This window comes from Convolutriloba macropyga, chromosome 7, assembly GCF_964194025.1.
Source record: "Convolutriloba macropyga chromosome 7, txConMacr16.3, whole genome shotgun sequence".
NCBI lineage: Eukaryota > Metazoa > Xenacoelomorpha > Acoela > Convolutidae > Convolutriloba > Convolutriloba macropyga.
Window position 1 is genome coordinate 34,077,699 of NC_134474.1, and position 26,848 is coordinate 34,104,546.

Here is a 26,848-nt window from a genome sequence, read left to right on the forward strand (position 1 = left end):
TCTCCCCGTTTTCACTATTTTTTTCGTTTTTGACTAATTTTGTCTTTTTTGTACTCGAAAGACAATCTGACTATTGACAGACGTCACTGGATTCCTAATATCTTTTAAACAAATAAGTGAGCATATTTAAGCTTCCCATTGAAAGTTGATAATCTTAATGGATTTGATACTACGAGTTTTCTCTAAAAATTTTGTAATAAATGTATATCTGTTCGTAATTGTTAATCTTCTTAAAATTAAAATTACCGTAATATTGACAGATCATATTCGATACTGTTCTCTCGAATTTTGTAATTAAAATTCTGGTTTCTGCTTGTACTTTTTGTTCTTTTTCGGCGTTATTGTTTTTAATTACAGATCTAATTGCGTTTCTATTGGGATGTGAACAATTTTCTTCCAACGCCGTCAGCAGGCAGCTTATGGAGGTTTGGCTGGATTTTGCAGAATTTTGATTTTGTTTGTTTTCTAAGCTTCCGCAGATTTTTTGTCACTGTGTAACTCAATCTCATCAATGAGAAATCCCATTCATTTTTCTCGTAAAAAAACGTTTAGCCCTCTATTGCCTTTTGGGTTACAGCCAATGCTTTACGTGTAACTATGCGCTCTTTAAAATTTTGCGGGCAGCCAATGTTTGCATCACTTTTTGCTGTCTTTTAACACATTGGCTTTAATAACAGGTCCCATTGAGTTGCAAATGAGACCCACGTGTGCGTATAATTCTTATTGAAGTTTTATATTAAGTAAAATAAAATTAATAACTAAAACTGTAATATTCAGACAGTATTAAAACTAATGACTTTAATGCCTTCAATATTTGTTTTCGTTAACTCTGCGTGAATATTCGAGTTTCTGTTTCTTCTGCAATTGTGAACTCCTGTCCTATGGCTTAGTGTCACCCCAAACCTTTGGTTTTTGAGAACTCTATGTAAGCCTATCTAAGGTCTTTTTTATTGAAATGCTAATCGTTTTTGTGACTTTTGAAGTTATTTGGTTTCAAAAAATTCTATCGTTTTTTGTCCTTTGCCCCGTTTCCCTCTGTTTGCCGGTTACCTAATCCCTTTAGCAACAGGTCGCATCTGCTCTCTAGTTAAGGATAACTGAACTTGTGTTGTTTAAGTTTCATCTGATTGTATTTTGACTTTGTTACTACGTGCTTTTAAAATTAGATACTTAGTTTCTTGCCGTTCGTAATATCTTTCTGTTGTTTCTTTTTCTCGCGCAGTCTTAGTAATGGCAGGTCTCATGGGCGCTCTAATGCACCATGGCAATATTTAACTTATTTAGTAGTCTGTGTTTGTAACATTTTTTAAACTTCTTTTTTCGAACAATTCACTTGGCAAACAAGTGAAAAACATGAACGAGCGGAGTGGTCGGAACACTGTGCGAGCGCAGATTAACGAGCTTTGTTGTGTTCTTTTAGTGGCTTCATCTGCATAAACAGCTTTGCATTGGCTTGTTTCCTCCCGCAGTGCCGTCCATGAAACAGAGTAAAATTTGACAAAATTTTGCAACTACACCCCAAAAGAATCGGAAATGTTCGTTTGCACAATTGATGATAGACATTTTTCTGTCAAATTGCGTAATACTTGATGCCAAATAATGAAACCTGACGCCGCTTCTAATCAAATCTGCTGTTTCCATGCAAATTTAGATACGGAGCTCGGTTAAATAAATCGACCTTTAAACAACAAAACTTGGACAACCATCTCAACTTCATTTATGAGTTTGATTTAGCAGAAGTTAAGCTTTCTGTCACGCCGTATTAATATGACAGCGTACAATAAGAACATTGCGTGCGTCAATGGCCTCATTAAATTTCCCAGAAAAGGAAGTAGAAAAATAAAAGGTATTCGGCGAGCTTTGAGATGCATGCAAATTTGACCTCACGAAGCCCAGGCTGATGCCGCGTATAATGGTCGAAAATTTGATTGACAAGAAAACTTCTACGTTTTACTTAATTAACAAGAATTCTATTGGTTAGAAGAAATGATATTTTAGAAAACAATCTGAATGAAGCAATAATTTTGTCAACATTTTTTAAGTCCAGATTGGATATTTTGCGAAATTAAACAGCGTTTCGAACAATCTCCGCTTGAAATTAGTTAAAAAAACTTCATTCTAATTTACATTTGGAGCTCTTTAGGACAAAATAGTTTGGAGTACTAGAACATTAATGAGCGGTAGAAAGCACTTACAAGGTCATCTGAGCTGTACGTAAAATCTCTTACTAAATTCCAGAAACATTAGATTAGAAAATTGCGATTGAGCAAAAATCAAGTATGGCGAAAACAAAACTACTTATATACAAAATTCACGCAAATAAATTCACAACAAACAAAAAATTAGTTTTAGTTTTCTTCATCAGAGCTTGAAATTGCAACTGCACGCTTGCGTTTCTTAGGATTTTCAGGGGTAGGAGTATTTGTAACATCCTTCATTAACTTTGCTGGAGTTTTTGTGTTCACATCTTCATCTAGATCATTGTCCTCGCTTTCAGAATCTAAAGCACGCCTGGTTTGCTGTTTAGTTGTGGAGTTAGCTTGTTCTAATGCAGAAGCTCCATCTGAGATGTCTTTGTCAGCCTCATTTCTGTTTGACAAAAGTGGCCTATCATCGTCGCTTTCATTCTCATTTTCGCTGTCACTAAGATCTACCCGTTGCAATCTCGAGCGGACCTGTTTGGAGGTTTTCTTGACCGGATGAGAGTGACCTATGCTTGTTCCATCATCATCATCATTGCTATCCAAAATTTTGTCATCGGCTTCCGCGTTTTCGTCAATTTTCCTGCGTTTAGGTGCGTTGCTAGCTTTGGATGTAGTATTCGACTTCTGTCTCTTCCTTTGAACATCATTGTCATCGTTTTCGTCTATCTCCAATCTGCTTTCTTTTTCAACATCTGAATCACTTTCAGCTCCACCATCTTCTTTGTCAGAGACACTTCTTTCTATTCGTTCCTTTTTCTTTCGTTCAGCTGCTTTTCGCTGAAGTGCCTCAAGCTGTTCACGCCGTTTTGAAGCCAATTGTTGCTCATCATCCGAGCTCTGTTGGTTTTGTGCATCTTCAGCAGAACTTTCTGCATCGCTATCCTCGACAAGTCTGCCTGTGCCTTTCGATTTAGAAATATTGTGCAGCACATTTGGTCTGTCGTTACTAAATTGCCTCGAATTTTCATTTTCATCTTCAGTTACAAATTCGTTGTCATCATCGTTATCATCATCTACAACTAAATTCGATTTGTCTAGAGCCTGTTTGAGGGCTTCTACTTTTTTCATTATGACGTCTGAAGTCAAGTAATGTGGAACTCGCCAGAATATTTCAGTACCTTCGCCACCACCATCTGTCAAGGGAGAACTCATTCCAAGCAATTTGAGTAACTTTGAGAACTCTTTCTCACAATCAATTAAAGCCATTTCGACTACTTCTCCGTTTGGAACCAAAGGAAATGAAACCTGGGAACTTTCATCATTGTTATCCTGGTCGCTGTCATTTTCCAACTCCTTCTTAACGTCAGCAGCACTTTTCAAACTGGTTACCAGCCAGTTAACAGACGCACTATAGCTACCTTCATTTTTCTTCACAATATTCCTGACGAATGTTGCAAGTTGTGATTTGGCATTTGAGGACAATTCCCCATTTGGCAATGGTTGACTAATAGACTCCATTTTGTAGCGTGATTTTGATTTCTTGGTTGACTTTCTATTTGCTTCGTCCTTCGCCATTTGTTCTTCGATGTCAAAATCGTCTTCTTGAAGTAAGTCATTAGCTTCTAAGAAATTCAACCCTTTTCCTTTCTTTTTACTCGTAACACCAGTTGCTTTGTAGTCTAAATTCAACTCTTTCATCTTCTCAATTACTTCTTTTCGCGACGCTTCGAATGTCTTGTGCTCTAAAATTAGCTTCAATTTTCTATACTTTCCATACAGTTCCTGCAGTTCTAAAATTTCCTGCTCATCCCAATCCTTCGCGGCTTTTCCAGACTTCTTGGGACCTCCTCCGGCAACTCCAGCAGACTTCTGTGGTCTCAGCTCTGCAATATTTTCCACCAACTTCAAGTCGACTAATTTGTTCGCAATTTGCTTCCTCGACTTCGGGATTGAAAGTCTGTCCAAAATTTCACGCAGCAAATCAGGCTGGCCATTATGCTCCTCAAACAGATTTTTCAACTCTTCGATCAAACTTTCGGGCCAAATGTCAGGTTTCATGATTTCGTTTTTGTTGTTAGCCAACCCCAATGCCAGTAGTTTCTGTATAATTCTCACTTTTGGCTTTTTATGAACCATCGCATTGTAAATCTCAGTCAACGGATCTTCGCTCTCGTGGAATTCTTCCCACAAAAACTTCAGCTCAGTTTCATGCTCTGGTCGCCATACGCCTAAATTCTCGCGACCCGAGACCATTCTCAGTTCGTTCATATCGGTGACCAGGCCCAATGATTTTAGCTGATTGGCTACCACTTTCGGTTTATTCAGTTCTCGGGAAAAGTTTGCCATTATGAATTCTACCACACCGCCTGATGCTTCATTCTGTTCCGATTCCTGATACTGTTTGAACAAACTTATCAATTCAGCGTTGTTTTCCTCCGTAAAAACAATTCGGAAATCTTCACCGCTTCTTCCATGTTTAACGTACGTTCCGTAACCGTCAATAATTTCAGCCGCTACTGACGTATCTTTCCAGAACACCAACTCCATGTAAATGTCTTTATTAGTCTGTGCCGCTTTCACAAATTGTTTTATCAAGTACTTTGAAAATGTGACCAATTCGTTCATAGTTGAGTCTAAATTTAACTTTTGCTTTTGTGTCCTTATTGAAGCTTCTCTCAGAATGTCTCTGAGAATCTTGAACAAGGACGCTTGGAACAACAAACCAGGCATACTTAAATCGCACGCAATTCTATGCAGCATTTTTAACACACTTTTATTGGTTTGTGAGAAATTTGTTCGGAAAAACTGAAGCAAATATGAGTAACACCTGACGACATCGTGCCTTGCATACTGGTGTAAGTGGGAATTAAAATCAAAATATTGTTCATTTGACTCCAAGTTTCGCATTTCATCGTCGCTCGAACTGGAATCAGATAGCAGGCCACCATCGACTAACTCCTCAAACAAGGCTTCGTTATTTTCCACATCATCACCTGCACCATCATCCTCAGAATTATCAGCTTTATCTTCCGAATTTTTGACAGCTTCACTGAAAAAATCTGGAATTTCAGCCCAATGTTCAAAATCTTTAAACTGGCCCAGACTGCTTTTAAATGCTGAGATGTCAATTTTATCTGCAAAGTGGATTGATCTCAAAATGTCAAATTCTTCTTCAACAGAAGCATCAACCGCTCCAAAAATTTCGCCTTCAGTCCAAACTTTCCGACATTCTCGTAACAGTTCGACAACTTTTGCGGCCGAAATTACTTCATTGCATTCAATTTCCGGTTTTTGATTATCATCCGAGTTCTCCACTTTCTGTACACTATGAAGTAATCTTTGCAGTCTCGCAACGGCCATTTGCTTTTGATCTTCCAGTGATACATCACTGAGAGGGTCAAAAGGCATCATCGTTTGTTCGGGTGGCGATATTCGACCTTGAAAGACTCCACACAAACTTGGCGCAATGTTGTCCCAAAGGAGTTCGAGCTTTTCCAACTCAGCTTGACGCTTAGCTTCCTCTGATTCCTGCTTATTCTTGTTTTGGCTTCCACTGCTTTTCGCTCCGGACTTTCCACCAGTTTGATTCCTCTGTTGAGGTTTCTTCTTTTTCTTGCCTCCTTTCTTTTTTATGATCAATTTCTTTTTCGAGGCGAAATCTTCCAGCATTTTGAGAAATACGTGATTTGTTTCAACTAAATCTTTCAAGTAACTTTTGCTCATTTTAGTCTGATCAAATCTTTGCATGAAGCTGATAAAGAGATCTCGGTATTCGCTATTGTAAAATAGGTTTCGTTTCAAAATATCAGCCGATCGCTGAACGTCCTTTTCCTTATGATTGCCCATTTTCTCACACGACTTCAGAAGTTCGCCGAAAGCTTTGAGAGCAAAATGCATTCGTTCAGCCCATGAAACTGCTACATATTGTGTTTTCTTTTCCTGCAACATCAGTTCGTAATATTCCCCCATTTTCAAATGGATAAACGAAAAAATTTGAGATGACAAAACTTCAGAAATGAACTCAGGTCTAAACTTGTAACATCGGTTGAATTCCAGAAAAAATCCCATAGACCACAGAAAGTATGACTCATCATTATACTGAATCTTTTCACGCCTGATTGCATCACTTGCAGCATGCATTAAATTGTTGAAAGCGTCCTCCAACAGTTCATTTACAAACTCTTTTAGAAACTGCCGAATGACTTTGGTTGACCTCCGAGGAACTGCCCGGTCATCAATCGGTTGCAACCTTTTCGGCTTCCTTTTTCCTGGTTTCATATCATCAAACGAAATGTAGTTTGCCTTCGACTGTGTACCGTGGTAGATTAAAGTATTGTTAGGATTCAACGCTTTCAAATTCTTCACATAGTAGGAACCTCCAAATCTCGAATGCCGCGTGCTGCTAACCGCAGCTCTGCATTTGCGCTGCTCTTTCTCTTTCAACAATAAAGTGCAAAGCTCTTTGGCTTCAATTTCTGCTTCCTTCTGACTTTTCTGCCATTCTTGGATGTCCGAAATCTGAACTGCCGGGGTCGATGCGAGAAGTTCTGGACTCTGATCTCGCAACATGTGGAATAAGATTTCAAGAACGTGCATGCACCATTTTGACTGGTCCTCATTGATAGCAAGGTACTTCAAAATTGCTTCCACTCCCGTCTTCTTCATGGCCCAGATAACTTGGTCGTGGACAGAGGCATCATCATCGGTTCGATTTTCATCCGTCGGATTTGAGTCAATATGTAAAATATTACGGAGCAGAATCAAAATTCTCTCAATCAGCAATTGACTTTCTTCATCTTCAGCGTCATCGGATTCTAAAATGTATTTGATTCTAACGCCGATGTTGTAAATTAGAGTTTCATTTACGAAAGCTTGCTTGTAGCTTCTGAGGTACCGTTCCAGTTCCATGTAATAACTTCTAAACTGTGGATCTGTTGGCATATTACCAAAACAGAGTATTGGAGGACTGCTTAAATTCTGCATCAAACGCACAACTGAGTCGAAGAGCTCCGTGTCATCGGGGTATGTGCAAATTATACTGATTAAATCATTTTCGAACACCTTTAAGAATCCCACTTTTCTCCGCACTTGTCGAGTGTCGTCCTCTCTTTTCAAAGTTCTGATCAATTCTTTGCAACTAAGTTCACAATCAGGTTCTTTCGTATACACCCCCGTGGCTTCATCATAGAAACCCAGAGAGGCACAGCACGCGTGCAATCTGGCCTCGGCGAAATCCATACCTGTGCTTCAAAAAAGTGATATCAAACCATATACATCTGAAACAATGTCTTGAAAGATACACAAGTATATCACAAGGCCAAACTAGCGTCAGGCGAATTGCTTTCAAACGACCGGCGAGCGGTTGGCTTCGGTAGTAGTCAGCTGGGGCTAAGGTATGCTAGCTTTAGGTGGGGGGGGGGGGGGTCAAGCCTGGGGGGGGGGGGAGGAGGTTGGTAGGGCTCGACGAGAAGATTTCCAAATCCTTGAAGTTGTCGCCTTAAAACAGTAAAACAGACTTAAGGCTCTAAGAGAGGTGCTCAGTCACTTAATGCGCTCCGGGCAACGAAAGGTTAAAAGGGTCAGACGAAAAATCGGTCAAGCGAAAAATTGCATTAAAAAAGACCACAGGACTAATATAATTAATTGCTACAAACTTCGTTTGAGAGCAATTAACTACAAACTTCGTTTCAGAGCAATTAACTGCAAACTTCGTTTGAGAGTAATTAACTGCAAACTTCGTTTGAGAGTAATTAACTACAAACTTCGTTTGAGAGCAATTAACTACAAACTTTGTTTCAGAGCAATTAACTGCAAACTTCGTTTGAGAGCAATTAACTGCAAACTTCGTTTCAGAGCAATTAACTGCAAACTTCGTTTGAGAGCAATTAACTACAAACTTCGTTTCAGAGCAATTAACTGCAAACTTCGTTTCAGAGCAATTAACTGCAAACTTCGTTTGAGAGCAATTAACTGCAAACTTCGTTTCAGAGCAATTAACTGCAAACTTCGTTTGAGAGCAATTAACTACAAACTTCGTTTCAGAGCAATTAACTGCAAACTTCGTTTGAGAGTAATTAACCATGAGCTTGTACTCTCACCCATTATCTCGACAATATCTGTAATTTAAGGTTGGTGCGTTTGTTTTCAGAAGCAACTCTTGCCTCTATTTTTATTACTATCAAAGTTGTTGCGTGCATACTAAGAACGCATGAAGAAGCAAGAAAATTTATTTTCCAGCAGAGAAAGTCAAAACAATTTTTATAAATCAATATTTTTATCCTCTGTTGCAGAGCAATCAATAACAACACCATCTTCCTTCACGTTGTTTTCTGGTTTGTTTGAACTACTGGAAACGCAAATATTGTCCACAGATTCAGTCTTCATTGATTCATCCGTGGATGCATTTTCATTGACAACAGGCTTGGGCAAATGTTCTCTCATTGACTTTACCTCATCATGAGAATAGCCGGCCAGCCTCATAAAATGTTCTTTCTCGCACGCTTTCACATAAGCACGCACAGTATATCGGCCTTTCCATGCACAAAAGGCAAAATCACTCATCAAAGCGTCACAATCGGGTTTGACAGAAAGTTGTTCTTTTTGAGGTTCAAATGTGATTATGATGCAGCCACTGCCAGTGTCTTCCAATTCTTTTTGGGTATTTCCCGAAAAGTTTTTAAAAGACACAGAATCGTTGATAAGGACTTTGGTCACGTCATCTAAAACAAATTCGGAATGAAATAAAGCTAATCCGACCAAAAATTTTGTATTAAGGATTGGATAGGACAGCATTGCAGGCCGCATTCGCTACCGAAGTAGTATCTGCTTCTCGATTATTTAAGTAAGGCACATTTAAAATTTTCCCGATCCCCGCTGAGGATTTTAAATACCAGGGTTACTTTTGCCACACACATTAATTTCAAAAGGCAGGGTAATGTGCGTTTGCACCAGATGTTCCGACGCGGCTCATCCACAATTTGACATAAACGTCTACCAAATGAGTAAGATATAGGAAAAAATTGGTCGGAAAACAATTTATGCATAAAAAAAATCGTTATACACTCAAACCACTAATTAAATAAAACCTAATTAGAGGAAACATGAGACCTGCCAATAATGACACTACGAAACAAGACAAAAAGCAAAACAAAACGACAAAAAACAAACATAACCGACGAACGTCGGGCGAATTGCTCTCAAACGACCGGTTGGCTTCGCCAGTAGCTAGGCACGGTTTAGTGAGGCTAGCTTTAGCTTAATTGAAGGGGCGTAAGTGAGCGCAGCGGGAAGGGGGCACCGGGGGGCTGATGGCGTGGCAACAGTGGGGGGGGGGGGGGGGTCAATCTCTAAGAACCGCCCTTCGCACCATAAGTATAAGTCTCCAAAACAGATTCTGTGAATCGCATACTTGAAAACTAGTGAGCTCAAAGGCTCTAAAAGCATTTAATGCCCACTGGGCGCTACCTGTTTATCCCGTTTTTGAGGACGAAAAATCATGCGTCAGGCGAAAAATTGGTCAACCGAAAAATCGCATAAAAAAGACCGACAGGACTAATATAATTGCTACAAACTTCGTTTGAGAGCAATTAATAATTACGGGCGAAACTCAATATCTATTTAAAAAAACAGCAGCAAAATCAAATTAGTATGGGATAAAACCGAAACTAAGGAAATTAACGTGTACTTCACTACAAAGCAGATGGGACCTGTACCCAATGAGACTAGGTAACAAGTCGACAAACACAAGAACAAAAAGAGGCAAAGTTCAAAAATCCATTTAAATTTCTGATGCAAAAAAGAAAAGTCACAACAAATATCGGCTTTTATAGGGGGTTATGTGAAAACAAAAGAAAAAGAAATTTTGAGCGTATCAAAAACTCACAAAATTTTGTATGTAATATTTAAAAAAACCTGGTTAAAAGACAAAACCGGCAGAGATCAAAGTTAATGACAAGAAAGTAGATGCGATCTGTCATAAATAAGACAAAGTTAAAATTTGACATAAAGACCAATATGAAAATTATATTGATTTTTGAAAACAAATGAACTCAAAGTAATTAAAACCATGAGACTTCAACTAAAGATATTAAATAAGTTCACTTATAGCTCCATGGGAAACTATTGAGACCTCACATTATTCAGAACACGCCACACGACACGACCACAAAAAGAACAAAAAATCTGAAATTGAATTAAAATTTGCTAGAAAAATCTCGAATTACGCTTTTTTTAAAACGTTACATAAGTTCAATTGGGCCTTTTTTAACGCCCATCGGAATTGTCTTCAATGTCAAGACAAAAAAACATATGGGCAACTGTCAAGTAAAACTTTTTTGTGAACTTATTATCTTATGACTTAGCTCCATTAAGCAAAGGTCCTACTGGATATTCAAAGAAGTAGAGGTAAAACTATTTAAAGCTGTCGGTTGATATCTAATGGCTTATAAATGTCTTAAAATATCAAATATCGGTTATTTTTTTGCCACTTTGCCAATGTGCAGCTTAGTGTCATTAAACACTTGTCTGATAATCTTTCTAGTAAATATCTAGTGAAATTAATCTGTATGGTTATTTCAATAGAAAGAAGGTGCCAACAGTTCATTAGTAAGACTAAGCCACAAGTTGAGACAAAAAAGATGGAACAAAAAATCAGAAATTGTTCACAACATTTAATTCTTACGTCATAAAAGCCAACCATTAAAACAAAACAACCATACAGATTAATTTCACTATATATTTACTAGAAAGAATATCTGAGAAATGTTTAATGACACTAAGTTGCAAGTTGACAGCAATAAGGTTAGAAGGTGGCAAAAAATAACCGACATTTAAAATTTAAAGACATATATAAGCCACTAGATATCAACTGACAGCATTAAAAAGTTCAACCTCTATCTCTTTTAATAGCCTGTAGGACCTTTGATTAACGCAACTAAGTCAGAAAACAACGAAAAGAACAAGAATACGAAATTCATGAACTTTTCTCGGAGGTTTGCCGGAGAAAAACCATGAGATTTTCTAGGAAAAACATAACACCTGTCTACTGAGCCTCATTTGAACGCAAAAAGGACCTCTTACTAATTAAACCTCTGAATCAAAAAGACTTGTCTGCAAGTGGCATGAAAAAAAAAGCAAAAGACTAAACAGAACAGCTTCCAAATACATTCCGAATCCTTTTTGAATGTATAAAGCCACGATGAGACCAAAACAGGCCTCTCCATCGCTGTACGTCTATTGAAAAAAAAATAGTTGTTCCAGGTCGTAGCTTGATACAATTTTTTAAAAACAAATTCTTAATATAATTGCAATATGAAAGAAATCGAAAGAAATTTTTTAATTATCAAAATACATTCTAAATTGGTGAGCAGTTTTTGTTAGATTCTAAATTACACTTAAGACAGCTTCTAAACTAAAAGCTTTTGAGCTTAAATTTATTGTCAGCCAGAAACCGTTATAATGAACTTTGATAACCTAATGCACTCTGAATTAATGAGCAAGCTTTGTCGGTTATCCAGTTTCTTTTGCTTTTGCTTGATTGACCTTGACCACATTCACTAAATTGGTTACCTCAATAGCTAAATGAATTTAAAATCCATCCAGTTGAAACGGTTAATGTCACGCCCCTACTTCGTCCCTCATAGTTACGTGATGATTTTCCTTCAAATATCCATAGATAAGTGCTATAATTTAGTTCATATTCAGATAGATCTCAAGGCCATATATAGCTAGTATTTCCATCTAGGCCTGTAACCCCTAAAATGTTTATGTTTATTAAAAACAACCGCAGATTGACAGTTTACTGATAAACATATCAAGTGCCTAAAAGCCTCAATGTTTACTTTTTTGAGTTCCCTGACGATGAATTCGCATAATTGGTAAATAACTTCATGAGAAACTATGTACTTGGTGAAGTAATTATTCTGATAAAGTAGGTGCTAAAACGGAACTTGTATATGTACTTAACAAACATCAAGAGACGTACAAAAGCCGGAAATTGCCCAACTTGCAGATCAGTAAATATTTGCGAAGGACCAATACAGCCCAAGGTACAGCCCTGCGGAACGACGATCACCAGAACACCGGAGAACCAGCCTAGCGATCAGTTGCTAATCAAACTCAGTAAAAACTTAAAACTTCTTATTCTATCATTGAAACTTTGTCATCATTTCTATTATAATAATTAAAGATTGAATTGGAAATTCTTCCCAAAAATAACTAAAATAGAAAAGAGCTTCTTTAGTGTTATATTGCGGCTAAATAAAGCTCTAAAACCCAAGTTAACTAGAGGATATATCGCGCATCCGAACCGCTCAATAGAAGGCTATTACTAGCTAAATTAATCAAAATATATCCGCTAAAAACAGCACTGTGAAACCCCAAAATAAGTCCATGAAAAAGACAATAATTCATATCATTTATTTCAAATATTGATCTCAATAACACCACAAGAAAGACCTTAAAAGTCAGTGCGTAACAGTGAATGAGGTAAGTCCGGAGTTAAACGTGAAGGTCGTGACTTCTCTAAAACGTTATCGAAAGGTACAGCGAATTAAGAAAAACAGCCACCAAAATATCGAAAACATTCCTGCAAAACAATTTCTAAAGACACCTCACATAAATCAGAAACTTAACGCTAAATAAAACTATAGAAAGTGTATTTAAAAACTGATAATTCAATTTTCAGTTCAGGTTTTATCGGGCCAGGGTTAGGGAGTGAAAGGGACGTTTGGGGTAGCTAAGTTGGCGGGTAGGTAGCAAAGTTGGAGGGTGTAAGTGGGCTGATATGTTAGGTGAGAGGGGGTGAGGTGGTAGAAAGTGACCGTGGTTTGGATAGGCAGGAGGGACTATTATTGGAAGAAACCAACACTTCCTAATTATTACTAAGTAATGTTTACTAATCTACTGTTAATGTCCAAAGTTCGAAAACAGAAAACTCAAACTTAAAGTCATAAACAAACAACTGTTTTCAGCTTAAAAAATCCAGCAGAATATCAATACTCCTGTTGGAGTCGTTAAAAGGATACCTCCTTTCGTTAGACGAAAAATTGCCGTTAAGAGAATGACGGCTTCTTTTAAAAAGCATAGCTCGCAGATTGCTGAAACAGCTGCGAAACAACGTACGTGGTGTAGAACTTATATAGCATCAGATACAGAATTGAATTGAAACTTTTCCAAACTGAGAAGTTCTTTTTTAAAAAATGTGAGATCGTCTTTTAATTCTAGTCACCAGGCTTCAAACTCACCACCAAATTTTCAAGAATTGACGTCACCCACAAAATTAACAAAAGAGCAGAGAAAGAGCGGCATGAAAAAATCAAACATAACCAAATTACGTCGGATGAATCGCTCTCGTACAAAATATATGGGGGAAATTTAGCTTCAATTTTTGGAGCCGCAAAACTTGAACCCTTTAGGGGTTCGAACCCGCGACTTCCTGGATATAGCAGTCAGACATCTTATCCACTAAGCCACAACGGCATTGGTACTCAACCACAAACAATCTCTTTGATATTAGAAACAAACTTCATTTCTGAATGAGAGCAATTGAAATCACTAAAAATGAAGTGAAGTGTGAAAATGTCACTTCAGAAGTCAGTGTTTTAGAACAAAACCGCTAAAAATGGTCAAGCAAACATTTCTATCGAAAAGACCAACACGTTTACAATAATTGCTTTAATTTCGTTCGAGAGCAATTGACAAAATTGCTCTTCTGAAGCTTGCGGCGTGAAAAAATGTAAAACGAAAAAGAGCGTCAGACGACAAAACAAAAGCCAAAATCACCGCAATATAGCTACGCTCAGCTTAAAGCTTCGCAGCTACAACAAAGAGTAAACGAAGATTGTTTAGCAGTTTTTAGTTCAGTACTCCCAGTTAGTTGGTACAAAGTGTGCTGAAGAAGCATATTTCGTGCCATTTCACATTAAAAACCATAATTTTCAAAAATTCAATCTCTTCTATCCATTAAGATGAAACCAATAACACTATAGTTAACAATCTCAACATATCTTTTACCAATATTGATCAAAGATTGAGCAAAGAGCAAAGATTAAGGAGAATGTGATAAAAGCAACGGAAATCAGGCAAATGTTTAACATTTAACATGCTAACATTTAAACCTCGATAACTCCTCGGAGAGAGCGAAATTCAAAAATCTTTTTAAAATGACATTTTACGTTAGTAGTAACAAACCTATACACCCTAGGCCACTTTTTGGCTGATTTTCCCCAAACATGTTCGATCATGCTCGCGGATGAAAAGTTCTTGGCAATTATTCCCTTTTAGTTTAGGATTCTTGCCTGAATATGTAAAACACGTACCTCAACTTCATTTTGAAATAGAGAGGTACCTTTTTTTATGGGTTATTTACTCAAACATTATCTTGTCTCTTGATGGTTATTTATTGAGTCCGAGGAAACAAAAAACTATGCTGTTAACAGATAGCTTGGAACTATTATTTTTGGCAATTAAGTTCTTGGGATGAAAAGTTCTTGGCAATTATACCCTTTTAGTTTAGGATTGTTGCCTGAATATGTAAAACACGTACCTCAACTTCATTTTGAAATAGAGAGGTACCTTTTTTATGGGTTATTTACTCAAACATTATCTTGTGTCTTGATGGTTATTTATTGAGTCCGAGGAAACAAAAAACTATGCTGTTAACAGATAGCTTGGAACTATTATTTTGCTTTAGTTGTAAAAATGAAACGAACTAAGAAATTAAATTAATAAAGCAATGTTAAGAACAAACAATAAACTACTTATGACAAGCATCTAAAAAAATTTAAGACACAATTCTCAGTTTTAAGTCATTGTTTTAAGTTTTATAATTGTACCCATTTAAAACTGCTTCTCCGTCAGCATCTTCTTCAACATCTATTTGTGTTGTATGGACATGTGGAAAAGCTTGTAACCCCCTATAAAAGCTGTTATTGTCACAAGAAGCTCCTGCGCGGAGCAGTCGCAGGTTATTGTATCTCCTCGTCAATACTTCTTGAGACTCCCAACCGGGGTGGAGTTGGGCAGCTATCCCCTATAAAAGCCGTTATTGTCACAAGAAGCTCCTGCGTGGAGCAGTCGCAGGTTATTGTATCTCCTCATCAATACTTCTTGAGACTCCCAGCCGGAGTGGAAATGGGCAGCTATCGCCTATAAAAGCTGTTATTGTCACAAGAAGCTCCTGCGCGGAGCATTCGCAGGTTTTTGTGTCTCCTCGTCAATACTTCTTGAGACCCCAACTGGGGTGGAGTTGGGCAGCTATCCCCTATTAAAGCTGTTATTGTCACAAGAAGCTCCTGCGCGGAGCAGTCACAGGTTATTGTATCTCCTCGTCAATACTTCTTGAGACTCCCAACCGGAGTGGAATTGGGCAGCTATCCCCTATAAAAGCTGTTATTGTCACAAGAAGCTCCTGCGCGGAGCATTCGCAGGTTTTTGTGTCTCCTCGTCAATACTTCTTGAGACCCCAACTGGGGTGGAGTTGGGCAGCTATCCCCCTATAAAAGCTGTTATTGTCACAAGAAGCTCCTGCGCGGAGCAGTCGCAGGTTATTGTATCTCCTCGTCAATACTTCTTGAGACTCCCAACCGGGGTGGAGTTGGGCAGCTATCCCCTATAAAAGCTGTTATTGTCACAAGAAGCTCCTGCGCGGAGCAGTCGCAGGTTATTGTATCTCCTCGTCGAAACTTCTTGAGACTCCCAACCGGGGTGGAGTTGGGCAGCATCGTCAATGTTTAACGTTTGCTGGACATGCGTTGCTTCTTTGCAGGCGGCTCTTCCTCTGCTTCGAAATCGATATATGGACATCTTGAGAACGGCTTTTCTTTTGGAGCTGCATCGAAATCAAATATTTCTTCCTCATCGGATTCAATTTGAGAAGTTTTCCAGAACCCAGGATCAGGTGGTGAAAAGGTTTCTTCAATCTCAGTATCAAGTTGTTCAGTTAAATCTCTGGCGGTTTCACATTCACTGATCTCAATATAGGACTTTTGAGGTTTTTCCGAGGGCTGTTTCCGCTTGTGACCAATTTTGTAGTGTCCATACGCGTATGAGCTTATACCGTCACTCAGATAATAACGTTTATCGTCAAATGCACTCAAAGCAATTTTGTTAGACTCTGTTATGTTGACTGTGTGTTTGTCACTAGTTATAGATGTTACTAGTTTTCTCAATGGTGATTTTGATTTGAGCACTTCTTTGAACTTATCATGATGAAGTGTCTTTTTCACATGTTTGCTCACACCCTTGGCACTTTGTTTGACTTTCTGCAAAGTTTTTACAGAGTAAGCTTTTGGTTTCAGAAAAACTGCTTCCATCACAATGTCACCATTCAGTTCATCTGATAATTTAAGTGGCACTTTTTTGTTCAATTCACTATGTAAGTGATGATCCTTGGGGTAATCACTCAAATCAAGTACGTGTTTCAGCTGTTTGAGATCTTCGTAAATGTCATCCGTCTCAATTTCATAAAAGAGAGAATCAGTGTCACGATACATCACTCGAGCTTTTTTGTCAAACAAAGGCCCCATTTCTTCATAATGAAACCTGTACAGGTGTAGTTTTGACAGATCCAAAATAGCAGCACCCAGATAAGTTGGTTTATTCCACTTGATCTCTTTCTGGCTAAGAGTGATCCCAACAAGGTTCTCTCGAAATATAGTGAACTTCTCAAAATTGTACTTGTTGCAGTAAAATTTTGCTTTCTCTTCATTTTCAACAAATACCATCTTGTATCGACATCTCAAATTTTCCATCGTCTTTCCGAAGCATGAATTGTTCAACAATTTGAAAAAGTTTTTTTCGAAAGTGCTAATACCGGGTTGCTGTCGCAACTTTGTATTCTGCTCAATGTAGCACTTCATGAAGTCACTCTGGTTGAACTTCAGAGTCTTATGTAGTCTAGTTACTTGGAGCCCCTGTTGACAATAAAACTTTAGAACTGAATAATGACATACATAATTCTGCTTTGACTGAAGCGTTTCCAGAAGCTTTGGGATATGACTGGTCTTGTTTCCCAATTCTACCTGATACTGAGAAAGCATCTCAGCATCGATTTTTAACTTCTCAGCAGCCAGAGGGAAATCATTGTGACAGTCATGTAAGTTGCTAGGATAAATCAAATCAACCATTACAAAGTACCCAACATCACTTTCGTCAGATGTTTGCATGATCTTTTCCAAACTGATGTCTGACCATTCAAATCCTCCGGTTGGCAGTTTTTTCATCATTGTTCCACCATATAAGTTAACGACATCCAGAAAAAGTCCATACGTGCTTGGTTTTCCTTCATCAAAGTCATTCAAGTATTTGTTGTTAGCTTTCATGTACCGTTTCTCGCCAATTCCATTCAATCCTCCACGGATGGATCTCTCACAAAACAACAGCATATCTATATCAGAGAGCAAGTCCAACTTCACTTTAGTTGTTTTCAGCATTGCATCCCATGAAATATTAGGTGCACTATAGTAATGACAGGGGTCTAATCCATATACCTGATCAAAGAGTCTTCGGCATTATTCAAACACGTCAGCCAGAAGAATGACATCAGTTTTGAGATACAACATGAGATAGTCACCTAAGCTTTTGCAGCCAAACATATTCCAAACTTTGTTAGCATGCTGAACATCCTCCTCAGAAACATCAATTTGACCAGACAATGAATTTATCCACTGATCACCATATTGAGGCAACGATTTTTCAGAGAGTTTCTCAAAGCTATCGAGAAACGAATATGGGAAAACTCCTTTCTTTTGCAAAATGTCGCAATATTTTTGATAATGTTTAGATAATTGACAATAGTCCTTTGTTTCGAGTGTTGTAACCAGAGTGTCAAGACTCCCGGATAAAAAACGATAGCTGTCAAGGAAACGAAATTCTTCATATAATAGCTTGTCATCTTTGCTTTTACCAACAGGAACAAAGAACGAGAATGAGATGTATGTCTCACTGTTGCAAGGTATTACTGTCAATTTTTCTTCCGAGCGAATTTCAATGTATTTCAGTAGATGATGTGCATCGTATTTGCTTAGGTTGTGGAAGAAAATTGGCGTAAACGTCTGCGTACGAAGCTTCAGATTGCAGCTGTTGTGTGCAACTCCGTATATTTCACCAGTAAAGTGATCATGATGGATTACTTTTTCATCGTTTAAACTCCTCTGACAAATAACACATCTTGTTCCCTGATCAATCATCCTCATTCGTTCTTCATCAGATATTATGAGACGTCTATGATTCTGTTTTCTCTCAGAAATAGATTTAGCGTTCTCTCTGAGCCACTGAAAAAACTCTTCGATGCATTTTTCACCTTCAAAACTGTAATAATCACTTCCACCAGCTTTATCAACAGCACAAAAACCTATTGCGCAAGGATTCTGAGTTTCTTTGTTCAAGGTGTAGCTATTCTCAGGATTCTGGCGGCAGGTGTCGTGCTTAAGGCTGACAGCCTCTGTGTCGGCATAAATCACTAAGGGAACTGAAAACGTTTTATGCCAGTTTGTAAATTCAATTTTTGAGTCTTCCGTTGGCATAGTAATATGAACAGCTTTATGCCCCCCACATAAATCCAAATGTTTTTCCAGTGCCGTTGAATTCCAAAATCCGTGAAGGCAACGTTCGCAGTACTTATACCGGTTATGATTCCTTTTTCCAAACTGCCGAGCCATGAAAGCGTGAAAGTTTGTTATCAAGCAGTAATGACTAGTAAGTCCATCAGTCAGCAGCAACAAAGGAATAACTTTATGTGTACCCTTTCCAGACAAGTAAAGCGGCAAAATTTTGTTATTTTCGAAACCAAAAACATTAATTCCAATATTGTTTTGTTTCTCAAACTTTGGAACATCCGTCAAAGACATCGGTAACTCGATATTATCAAAGTTCAGTTTGTGCAAACTTGGCTTGTATTTGTTTTGCCGCTGTTTATGCTCCTTCTCTGGAAAGATTGCTGCAAGCACTGAGTATGCAAAACATTTGTTGTCAGTGTTTCGAATATTTAGGAGAAAATTGTTTCCCACTAGGGCAGCTGGTGTAGCAATGTAACTGCTTCCTCTGATAGGCTTGAATTTGTTAATGTTGATATCCAAGTGATCAATCTTCTGAACAACGAATCCACTTCCACCCGTCGAAAAAATTTGGATTGAACTGTTCATTTGATCAACCATTTCAAAAATTTGATCATCTGATAGTTCTGTTGTTAGAACTTTTGACTTTGTATTTGCATGACAGCCGACTCTGGTATCATCTGTTGGTTTCAACATCTGTACAAAAACAGAGAGCTGAATTTTCAAAGGTCCAAGCTCTGCTATTTTTTTTCTCATAAATAATTTAAGGTCTTCGAGATGCTCCGTGACAAAAGTGAACACATCAATTTGGTTGTCCGCTTGTATCCTGAATGTCTGAAAAAACTTTCCAATAGCTTGTTTCTCTTGTAGCTCCAAATTGCATTCAGTCTTCTCGGAAACCTCTCTGTGAGTACCATGAGCGTCTTCCTCATGTCTAGCACACGATGAAGTGTCGCCATAAATTTGTGTACAATGCTTGCACTTTGTGTACGTCTGACTTCCATGAACTGTTTTCAAATGCTGAATCAAGTTCCTGCTCTGAGTGAACTTCTTATTACATTGTCCACATTCATAGCTTGCTGTTTTTTCATATTTTGTGTTATGCTCCTTCTCCATATGCTGCAATAGTTTCTCTTTCCTGCTGTACTTCTTCGAGCACTCGTCACAGTTGAAAGTCTTCATCTAAAACAGAAAAAGGTATATTAATATTTGATTACTGATTAACACTTTGAAAAAACCTTCTAAAAAGACTCGTCCACGGATCATAAATTGTAACTTTTGCCATACAAGGAATTTAATCACTTAACTTATTCACTTAAGATTCCTAAGAAATACTATCTATGAAATCAATGATCTTGACCTTGTATAAGCTTTTGTGGTTTTTGAATTTTGTGAGCTCACAAGACCTGATTGAAATTCACTAACACAATTAATCATGGAAACAATAAGTGTACACTTGATTTTAAAAATTCCGAAAAAAAAGAGCCAGTTTTTTTAGAGATGAAAAGGAAAAGCGAATATATTTAGACGTTTCGCTTGGTATTTTTCTATATTTAAACTGCTGTTGAAAAATTTAGTGAGAAAAATAGAAACTTACACTTCTAATTTGTTTGAAATATTTTGCAAAAAATTAATTTGGAAAACAATTTGCTTGACTCCAATCAAAGCGACTGGTTTGCAGTTGTTGAATGCTTTAAAATGATTTATCTAACTAAATAACTTGCTTTTATAGTTTTCGTTTGCTTTCTAATTTTTTCCATTAAATATTTACATGCATCAAAATTTTTTTGTTACGCGTAAACCTCTTCAATGAAGGGGAAACTTTACCGTTTGAAAATTTTTTCATAGTTTTTTACAGGTGATCCTAAATTCTGGCAAATATTAGTTGGGAATGCAGTTTTGTATGGCAAAAAAAATTACCTTCAAAATACTGGGCTTATACTGATGAGACAATTGGAGATTGCACCACAAAAACATGGTAGTCCTCCGTTTTGTTTTCCGAGGTGGTTTGTTTTAGTTTATGATTTAAAAAGTCGGAAACTCACTATATTGCAACCAGTTGCAACAACCAGATTCAAGTATATTATAAGATCAAGCTTACTTCCCTAAGATTTTTTGTTGTTAAGTTTTTTAAAAATCAGTACTAATTCATTGAGAAAAAAAAGAACGACCGATCTGTAGTTGTTGAAAGCTTCGAAATGAATATTTTTTCAGCAAGGAAAGTTTTTATTGTACTCTTGTCTCTATAAAATCTGTTTGAATTTTTGTGTGTTGAATTGATTTTTTTGTGTGGACACAGAGAACACTGGATAAAATTAAGATGAAGCCCGAATGTTTTTGACTGACTTGCAACTTGTTTTACTATTAATGAGTTTTATATCTGATTAGAAATTCGGTCTACAGTTGCTTAAAATTTCCAACTGACTTTTTGTTGATGTTTTTTGGGTTCCTTTTAAAACTGTCACACAAATCTTTTATAGACAAATATGTTATCAATAAAGTGTGACAGAATCAAATCGTTGGTAATTTGTGTTGCTTTTTAATGCTTTTGAAGTTCAATAAACAATTTGATAAAAGCAATCTCTAGATGCAATATGACAGAAAAAATGGACTGAATTTTCAAAATTGACGATTGTGACCTCGGTGTTCGAATTTTCTCACAAGTCAAATGAGAACATTTTTGTGGTTGACGAACACAATTAATTCAGCAGTCAACCAAAAGTTAAGACTGATGAGCAAATCAAGTTTTACATTGTCTCATTGCACACTAATTTATTATCGTACTTTGCAGGATCACGAATTTTAGCTAAAGTTGACGAACACATTAAGAAAGCGTTGAAATCCATATAGTTGTCTCAATTTATTTTCCAAGAAACCAAATGTTTTGCTTCATTTGGTAAGTTTATCATAAATTTCGAGTAGATTGTAAAAGAGCTGTATAGTTTCCTGAAGGAGAAAGGATTTCTGGATTGTAGTTTTGTGATTTTTCATCGCCGCTTTTTATAGCATGGGAAAAAACTGGCTTTTTTGGTAACGCATAGCATAGTTTACCATGCTTATCTTTGTAATACCAATCAACATTCTGTTTCTGTTCTTTTTATTTTGTCAGTTTAACAAAAATTTAGATTCTTGCAGATCCTTGTACTCAGAATGATATAAAGTAAAACAGATGCTCAAATTTTCCGTTGATTACGAAATATGCAACTTTTATCTCACTAAATTTCTTTTGGTTCTGTAAATTGGTTGAAAATGATGTTACTACAGATACATATGTAGTACATATCGTTCAAAGTTCATACTGTAATTTTGACAAAATTCATGTTGTTGAATTTCTGTTTTGGTGCTGCCAAACAAATCAGCAAAATAAATGCTTCTTCAACAAAATGGTCTGAACGTTTTTATTTTAGTTTTTCATTCAAAAACAAAGTTAAAGAAACTATGTCTTAGTTTATGACATCTAATAAGAACTAGTTTGCTTCTACGGACTGCTGGAAACGTTTATTAACTGCTTAAGGATGGTTTTGAAGAACAACCTCAACAAAAAAATCATGAGTAGTTATTTATTGATGAGAAACTTTTGGTTATGTTCACAAATTTTTATCTCAAATTTTCTTTGATCTTAAAATTTAAATAGATGAACTCTTTGGTATGTTTTTGTTCTCATATAAATTTCACAAATGTACAGCCTCTAGGAAGAAGTTTAGTTTTGTTTAAAAATAAGTGAAAGTCTCTAGAAAAGCGCATAGCGGTTTTACTGAACTTTGAAAATTTCTGTTAAAATCCTTTGCTGATTAATTAAAAAAAATTACCTACAAGAAATGTTTTTTGGGCTTGAAATTTTGGTTGCAATTAATGTTTGTAAACGGCCAACGATAAATAAATAAGACTATATTAGTGCCAATAGTGCTTTTTGGGACCGTTATTTTAATCAAGTATAATGACAATTAGCCCGCATTTAGCCTGAATACAATGACTTAATAAGTTTGCCATGGATATTTAGCCTAAATAAGTTTAAGCGAGAAATCTTTGCTATGGTTGAAGAACTTTGATTGAATGACAGGTTTATTTCAATATTTGCTTTATATATCTCAAGTAGGAAAGTTTTGATGTCATTTTTTTTCACAGATTTGAAGTGAGAGAAAATTGAACAAAAGTGCTTTTGGAGAATTTTTTTGGCGAGTTAATTTTTCAACCTAATTTTCAAAACTGCATAATTTTTTACCTAAGGAAAATTCCAATAAATAACCTGTTTTGTATTTCTCGTACACGCAATAAAAATGTTCAGTTGACTTTTGATTACTCATATACAATTTGTAAAGACAACATATCTTTTAAAGTAATTTTGCTTCCCTATTGTGATAACTTTTAATTTAGAAATTTTTCTCTAGGACTTTTACATTTAGAGGAAAAAAATGATGTACAATTGACCTTTGATGACTCATATATATGTTATAAAAGCAAAATTGATGTTTTTTAAAGTATATTTGTGTTAGTTTTCACTAATGGGACAACTTTTCCTTAAGAAATTTTTCTCTAGGACTTGTACATTAAGAGGAAAAAAATGATGTACAATTGAACTTTGATGACTCATACATATGTTATAAAAGCAAAATTGATGTTTTTTAAAGTATATTTGTGTTAGTTTTCACTAATGGAACAACTTTTCCTTAAGAAATTTTTCTCTAGGACTTGTACATTAAGAGGAAAAAAATGATGTACAATTGACCTTTGATGACTCATACATATGTTATGTGAGCAAAAATGATGTTTTTTAAAGTATATTTAAGTTAGTTTTCACTAATGGGACAATTTTTCCTTAAGAAATTTTTCTCTAGGACTTGTACATTAAGAGGAAAAAAATGATGTACAATTGACCTTTGATGACTCATACATATGTTATGTGAGCAAAATTGATGTTTTTTAAAGTATATTTGTCTTAGTTTTCACTAATGGGACAACTTTTCCTTAAGAAATTTTTCTCTAGGACTTGTACATTAAGAGGGAAAAAATGATGTACAATTGACCTTTGATGACTCATACATATGTTATATGAGCAAAATTGATGTTTTTTAAAGTAAATTTGTGTTAGTTTTTACTAATGGAACAACTTTTCCTTAAGAAATTTTTCTCTAGGAGTTGTACATTAAGAGGAAAAAAATGATGTACAATTGAACTTTGATGACTCATACATATGTTATAAAAGCAAAATTGAAGTTTTTAAAAGTAGTTTTGTGTTAGCTTTCACTAATGGGACAACTTTTCCTAAAGAAATTTTTGTCTAGGACTTGTACATTAAGAGGAAAAAAATGATGTACAATTGAACTTTGATGACTCATACATATGTTATATGAGCAAAATTGATGTTTTTTAAAGTGCATTTGTGTTAGTTTTTACTAATGGAACAACTTTTCCTTAAGAAATTTTTCTATAGGAGTTGTACATTAAGAGGAAAAAAATGATGTACAATTGAACTTTGATGACTCATACATATGTTATATGAGCAAAATTGATATTTTTTAAAGTAGTTTTGTGTTAGCTTTCACTAATGGGACAACTTTTCCTTAAGAAATTTTTGTCTAGGACTTGTACATTAAGAGGAAAAAAATGATGTACAATTGAACTTTGATGACTCATACATATGTTATAAAAGCAAAATTGATGTTTTTTAAAGTAGTTTTGTGTTAGTTTTCACTAATGGAACAACTTTTCCTTAAGAAATTTTTGTCTAGGACTTGTACATTAAGAGGAAAAAAATGATGTACAATTGAACTTTGATGACTCATACATATGTTATATGAGCAAAATTGATGTTTTTTAAAGTGCATTTGTGTTAGTTTTTACTAATGGAACAACTTTTCCTTAAGAAATTTTTCTATAGGAGTTGTACATTAAGAGGAAAAAAATGATGTACAATTGAACTTTGATGACTCAAACATATGTTATATGAGCAAAATTGATATTTTTTAAAGTAGTTTTGTGTTAGTTTTCACTAATGGAACAACTTTTCCTTAAGAAATTTTTCTCTAGGACTTGTACATTAAGAGGAAAAAAATGATGTACAATTGACCTTTGATGACTCATACATATGTTATGTGAGCAAAAATGATGTTTTTTAAAGTATATTTAAGTTAGTTTTCACTAATGGGACAATTTTTCCTTAAGAAATTTTTCTCTAGGACTTGTACATTAAGAGGAAAAAAATGATGTACAATTGACCTTTGATGACTCATACATATGTTATATGAGCAAAATTGATGTTTTTCAAAATAGTTTTGTGTTAGTTTTCACTAATGGAACAACTTGTCCTTAAGAAATTTTTCTCTAGGACTTGTACATTAAGAGGAAAAAAATGATGTACAATTGAACTTTGATGACTCATACATATGTTATATGAGCAAAATTGATGTTTTTTAAAGTACATTTGTGTCAGTTCTCACTATTGGAACAACTTTTCCTTAAGAAATTTTTTTCTAGGACTTGTACATTAAGAGGAAAAAAATGATGTACAATTGACCTTTGATGACTCATACATATGTTATATGAGCAAAATTGATGTTTTTTAAAGTGCATTTGTGTTAGTTTTTACTAATGGAACAACTTTTCCTTAAGAAATTTTTCTCTAGGACTTGCACATTAAGAGGAAAAAAATGATGTACAATTGAACTTTGATGACTCATACATATGTTATAAAAGCAAAATTGATGTTTTTTAAAGTAGTTTTGTGTTAGTTTTCACTAATGGAACAACTTTTCCTTACTAAATTTTTCTCTAGGACTTGTACATTAAGAGGAAAAAAATGATGTACAATTGACCTTTGATGACTCATACATATGTTATGTGAGCAAAAATGATGTTTTTTAAAGTATATTTAAGTTAGTTTTCACTAATGGGACAATTTTTCCTTAAGAAATTTTTCTCTAGGACTTGTACATTAAGAGGAAAAAAATGATGTACAATTGACCTTTGATGACTCATACATATGTTATATGAGCAAAATTGATGTTTTTCAAAATAGTTTTGTGTTAGTTTTCACTAATGGAACAACTTTTCCTTAAGAAATTTTTCTCTAGGAGTTGTACATTAAGAGGAAAAAAATGATGTACAATTGAACTTTGATGACTCATACATATGTTATGTGAGCAAAAATGATGTTTTTTAAAGTATATTTAAGTTAGTTTTTACTACTGGAACAACTTTTCTTTAAGAAATTTTTCTCTAGGACTTGTACATTAAGAGGAAAAAAATGATGTACAATTGACCTTTGATGACTCATACATATGTTATATGAGCGAAAGTAATGTTGTTTAAAGTGCATTTGTGTTAGTTTTTACTAATAGAACAACTTTTCCTTAAGAAATTTTTCTCTAGGACTTGCACATTAAGAGGAAAAAAAAGATGTACAATTGACTTTTGATGACTCATACATATGTTATGTGAGCAAAATTGATGTTTTCCGACTACCTTGTTTTGATCCGTGGATGAGTTATATAGGTTGAAATGATGGAGGAGCTACATGAAGACAAAAGAAGATTTTTAACTTACTTTCCAAAAGTATTCTGTTTTGAACCACTCCTCTTGCTTAGGGTTTCTTGATGCGCTCTGATGATAGACAAACAAAGTGCTGTTCCTCTGGTTTCCAGATGTTCTTTTTTTGCTTCCTGATACCAATTTGTTTTTGACGCGCTCGGAATTCAAACAAGGTTTTTTCCGTCTTTTGTGTATTTGTAATCTCTGCAACTAAGGTGACAAGATGTTGTTACACCCAAATGTTCTTCTTGACACTACTCGTTTTTCTGATAGATCCTTCAAAACTCAAAACAAGATGTTTCTATACTTTTCGGATTCTTCAAGTACCTAACTTTTTAGTATAACTTCAAACTATGATTTCTTTTCAAATGATGAATTAACCTGATCTAAATTGCAGGAAGTTACTCTCAACTTGTGTTTTTTCTAATCGAAGATTGTCTTCCCTGTCAATTGGTCTTTGCTGGACAAAATGATGATGAGGTCAAAGTTTCAGTAAATTATTATCTTTCAGAATGCTTTTTGGTTCCTTTTTTAAATAAATTCTATTGAAGAATCAATTACTTCAATTTATCGTGTTCGAACTTGTTGTTTTCGGATACGAATTTCGTCAAAACGTAATACGTC

General features: G+C 35.7%; 2 protein-coding genes across 2 annotated transcripts in view; both read right to left on the minus strand.

The window, feature by feature from the left end:
* Window positions 1–2,243: 2,243 nt before the first annotated feature.
* LOC142342803 (protein timeless homolog) lies at window positions 2,244–7,416 on the minus strand. The gene has a single exon (XM_075394382.1). It carries the CDS (start codon window positions 7,380–7,382, stop codon window positions 2,349–2,351), a length of 5,034 nt encoding a protein of 1,677 aa, XP_075250497.1. The 5' UTR covers window positions 7,383–7,416; the 3' UTR covers window positions 2,244–2,348.
* Window positions 7,417–8,353: 937 nt separating this feature from the next.
* The window catches only part of LOC142342804 (RNA cytosine-C(5)-methyltransferase NSUN2-like), a 46,045-nt gene continuing 27,550 nt past the window's right edge, over window positions 8,354–26,848 (minus strand). Inside the window, exon 9 of the mRNA XM_075394383.1 lies at window positions 8,354–8,863. Coding sequence (XP_075250498.1) covers window positions 8,403–8,863 — 461 coding nt within the window. The 3' untranslated portion in view covers window positions 8,354–8,402. The remainder of the gene's footprint in view (window positions 8,864–26,848) is intronic.

Coding starts and splice junctions, on each gene's coding strand:
- LOC142342803 (XM_075394382.1), bottom strand. CDS start 7,382: ATGGATTTCGCCGAGGCCAGATTGCACGCGTGCTGTGCCTCTCTGGGT.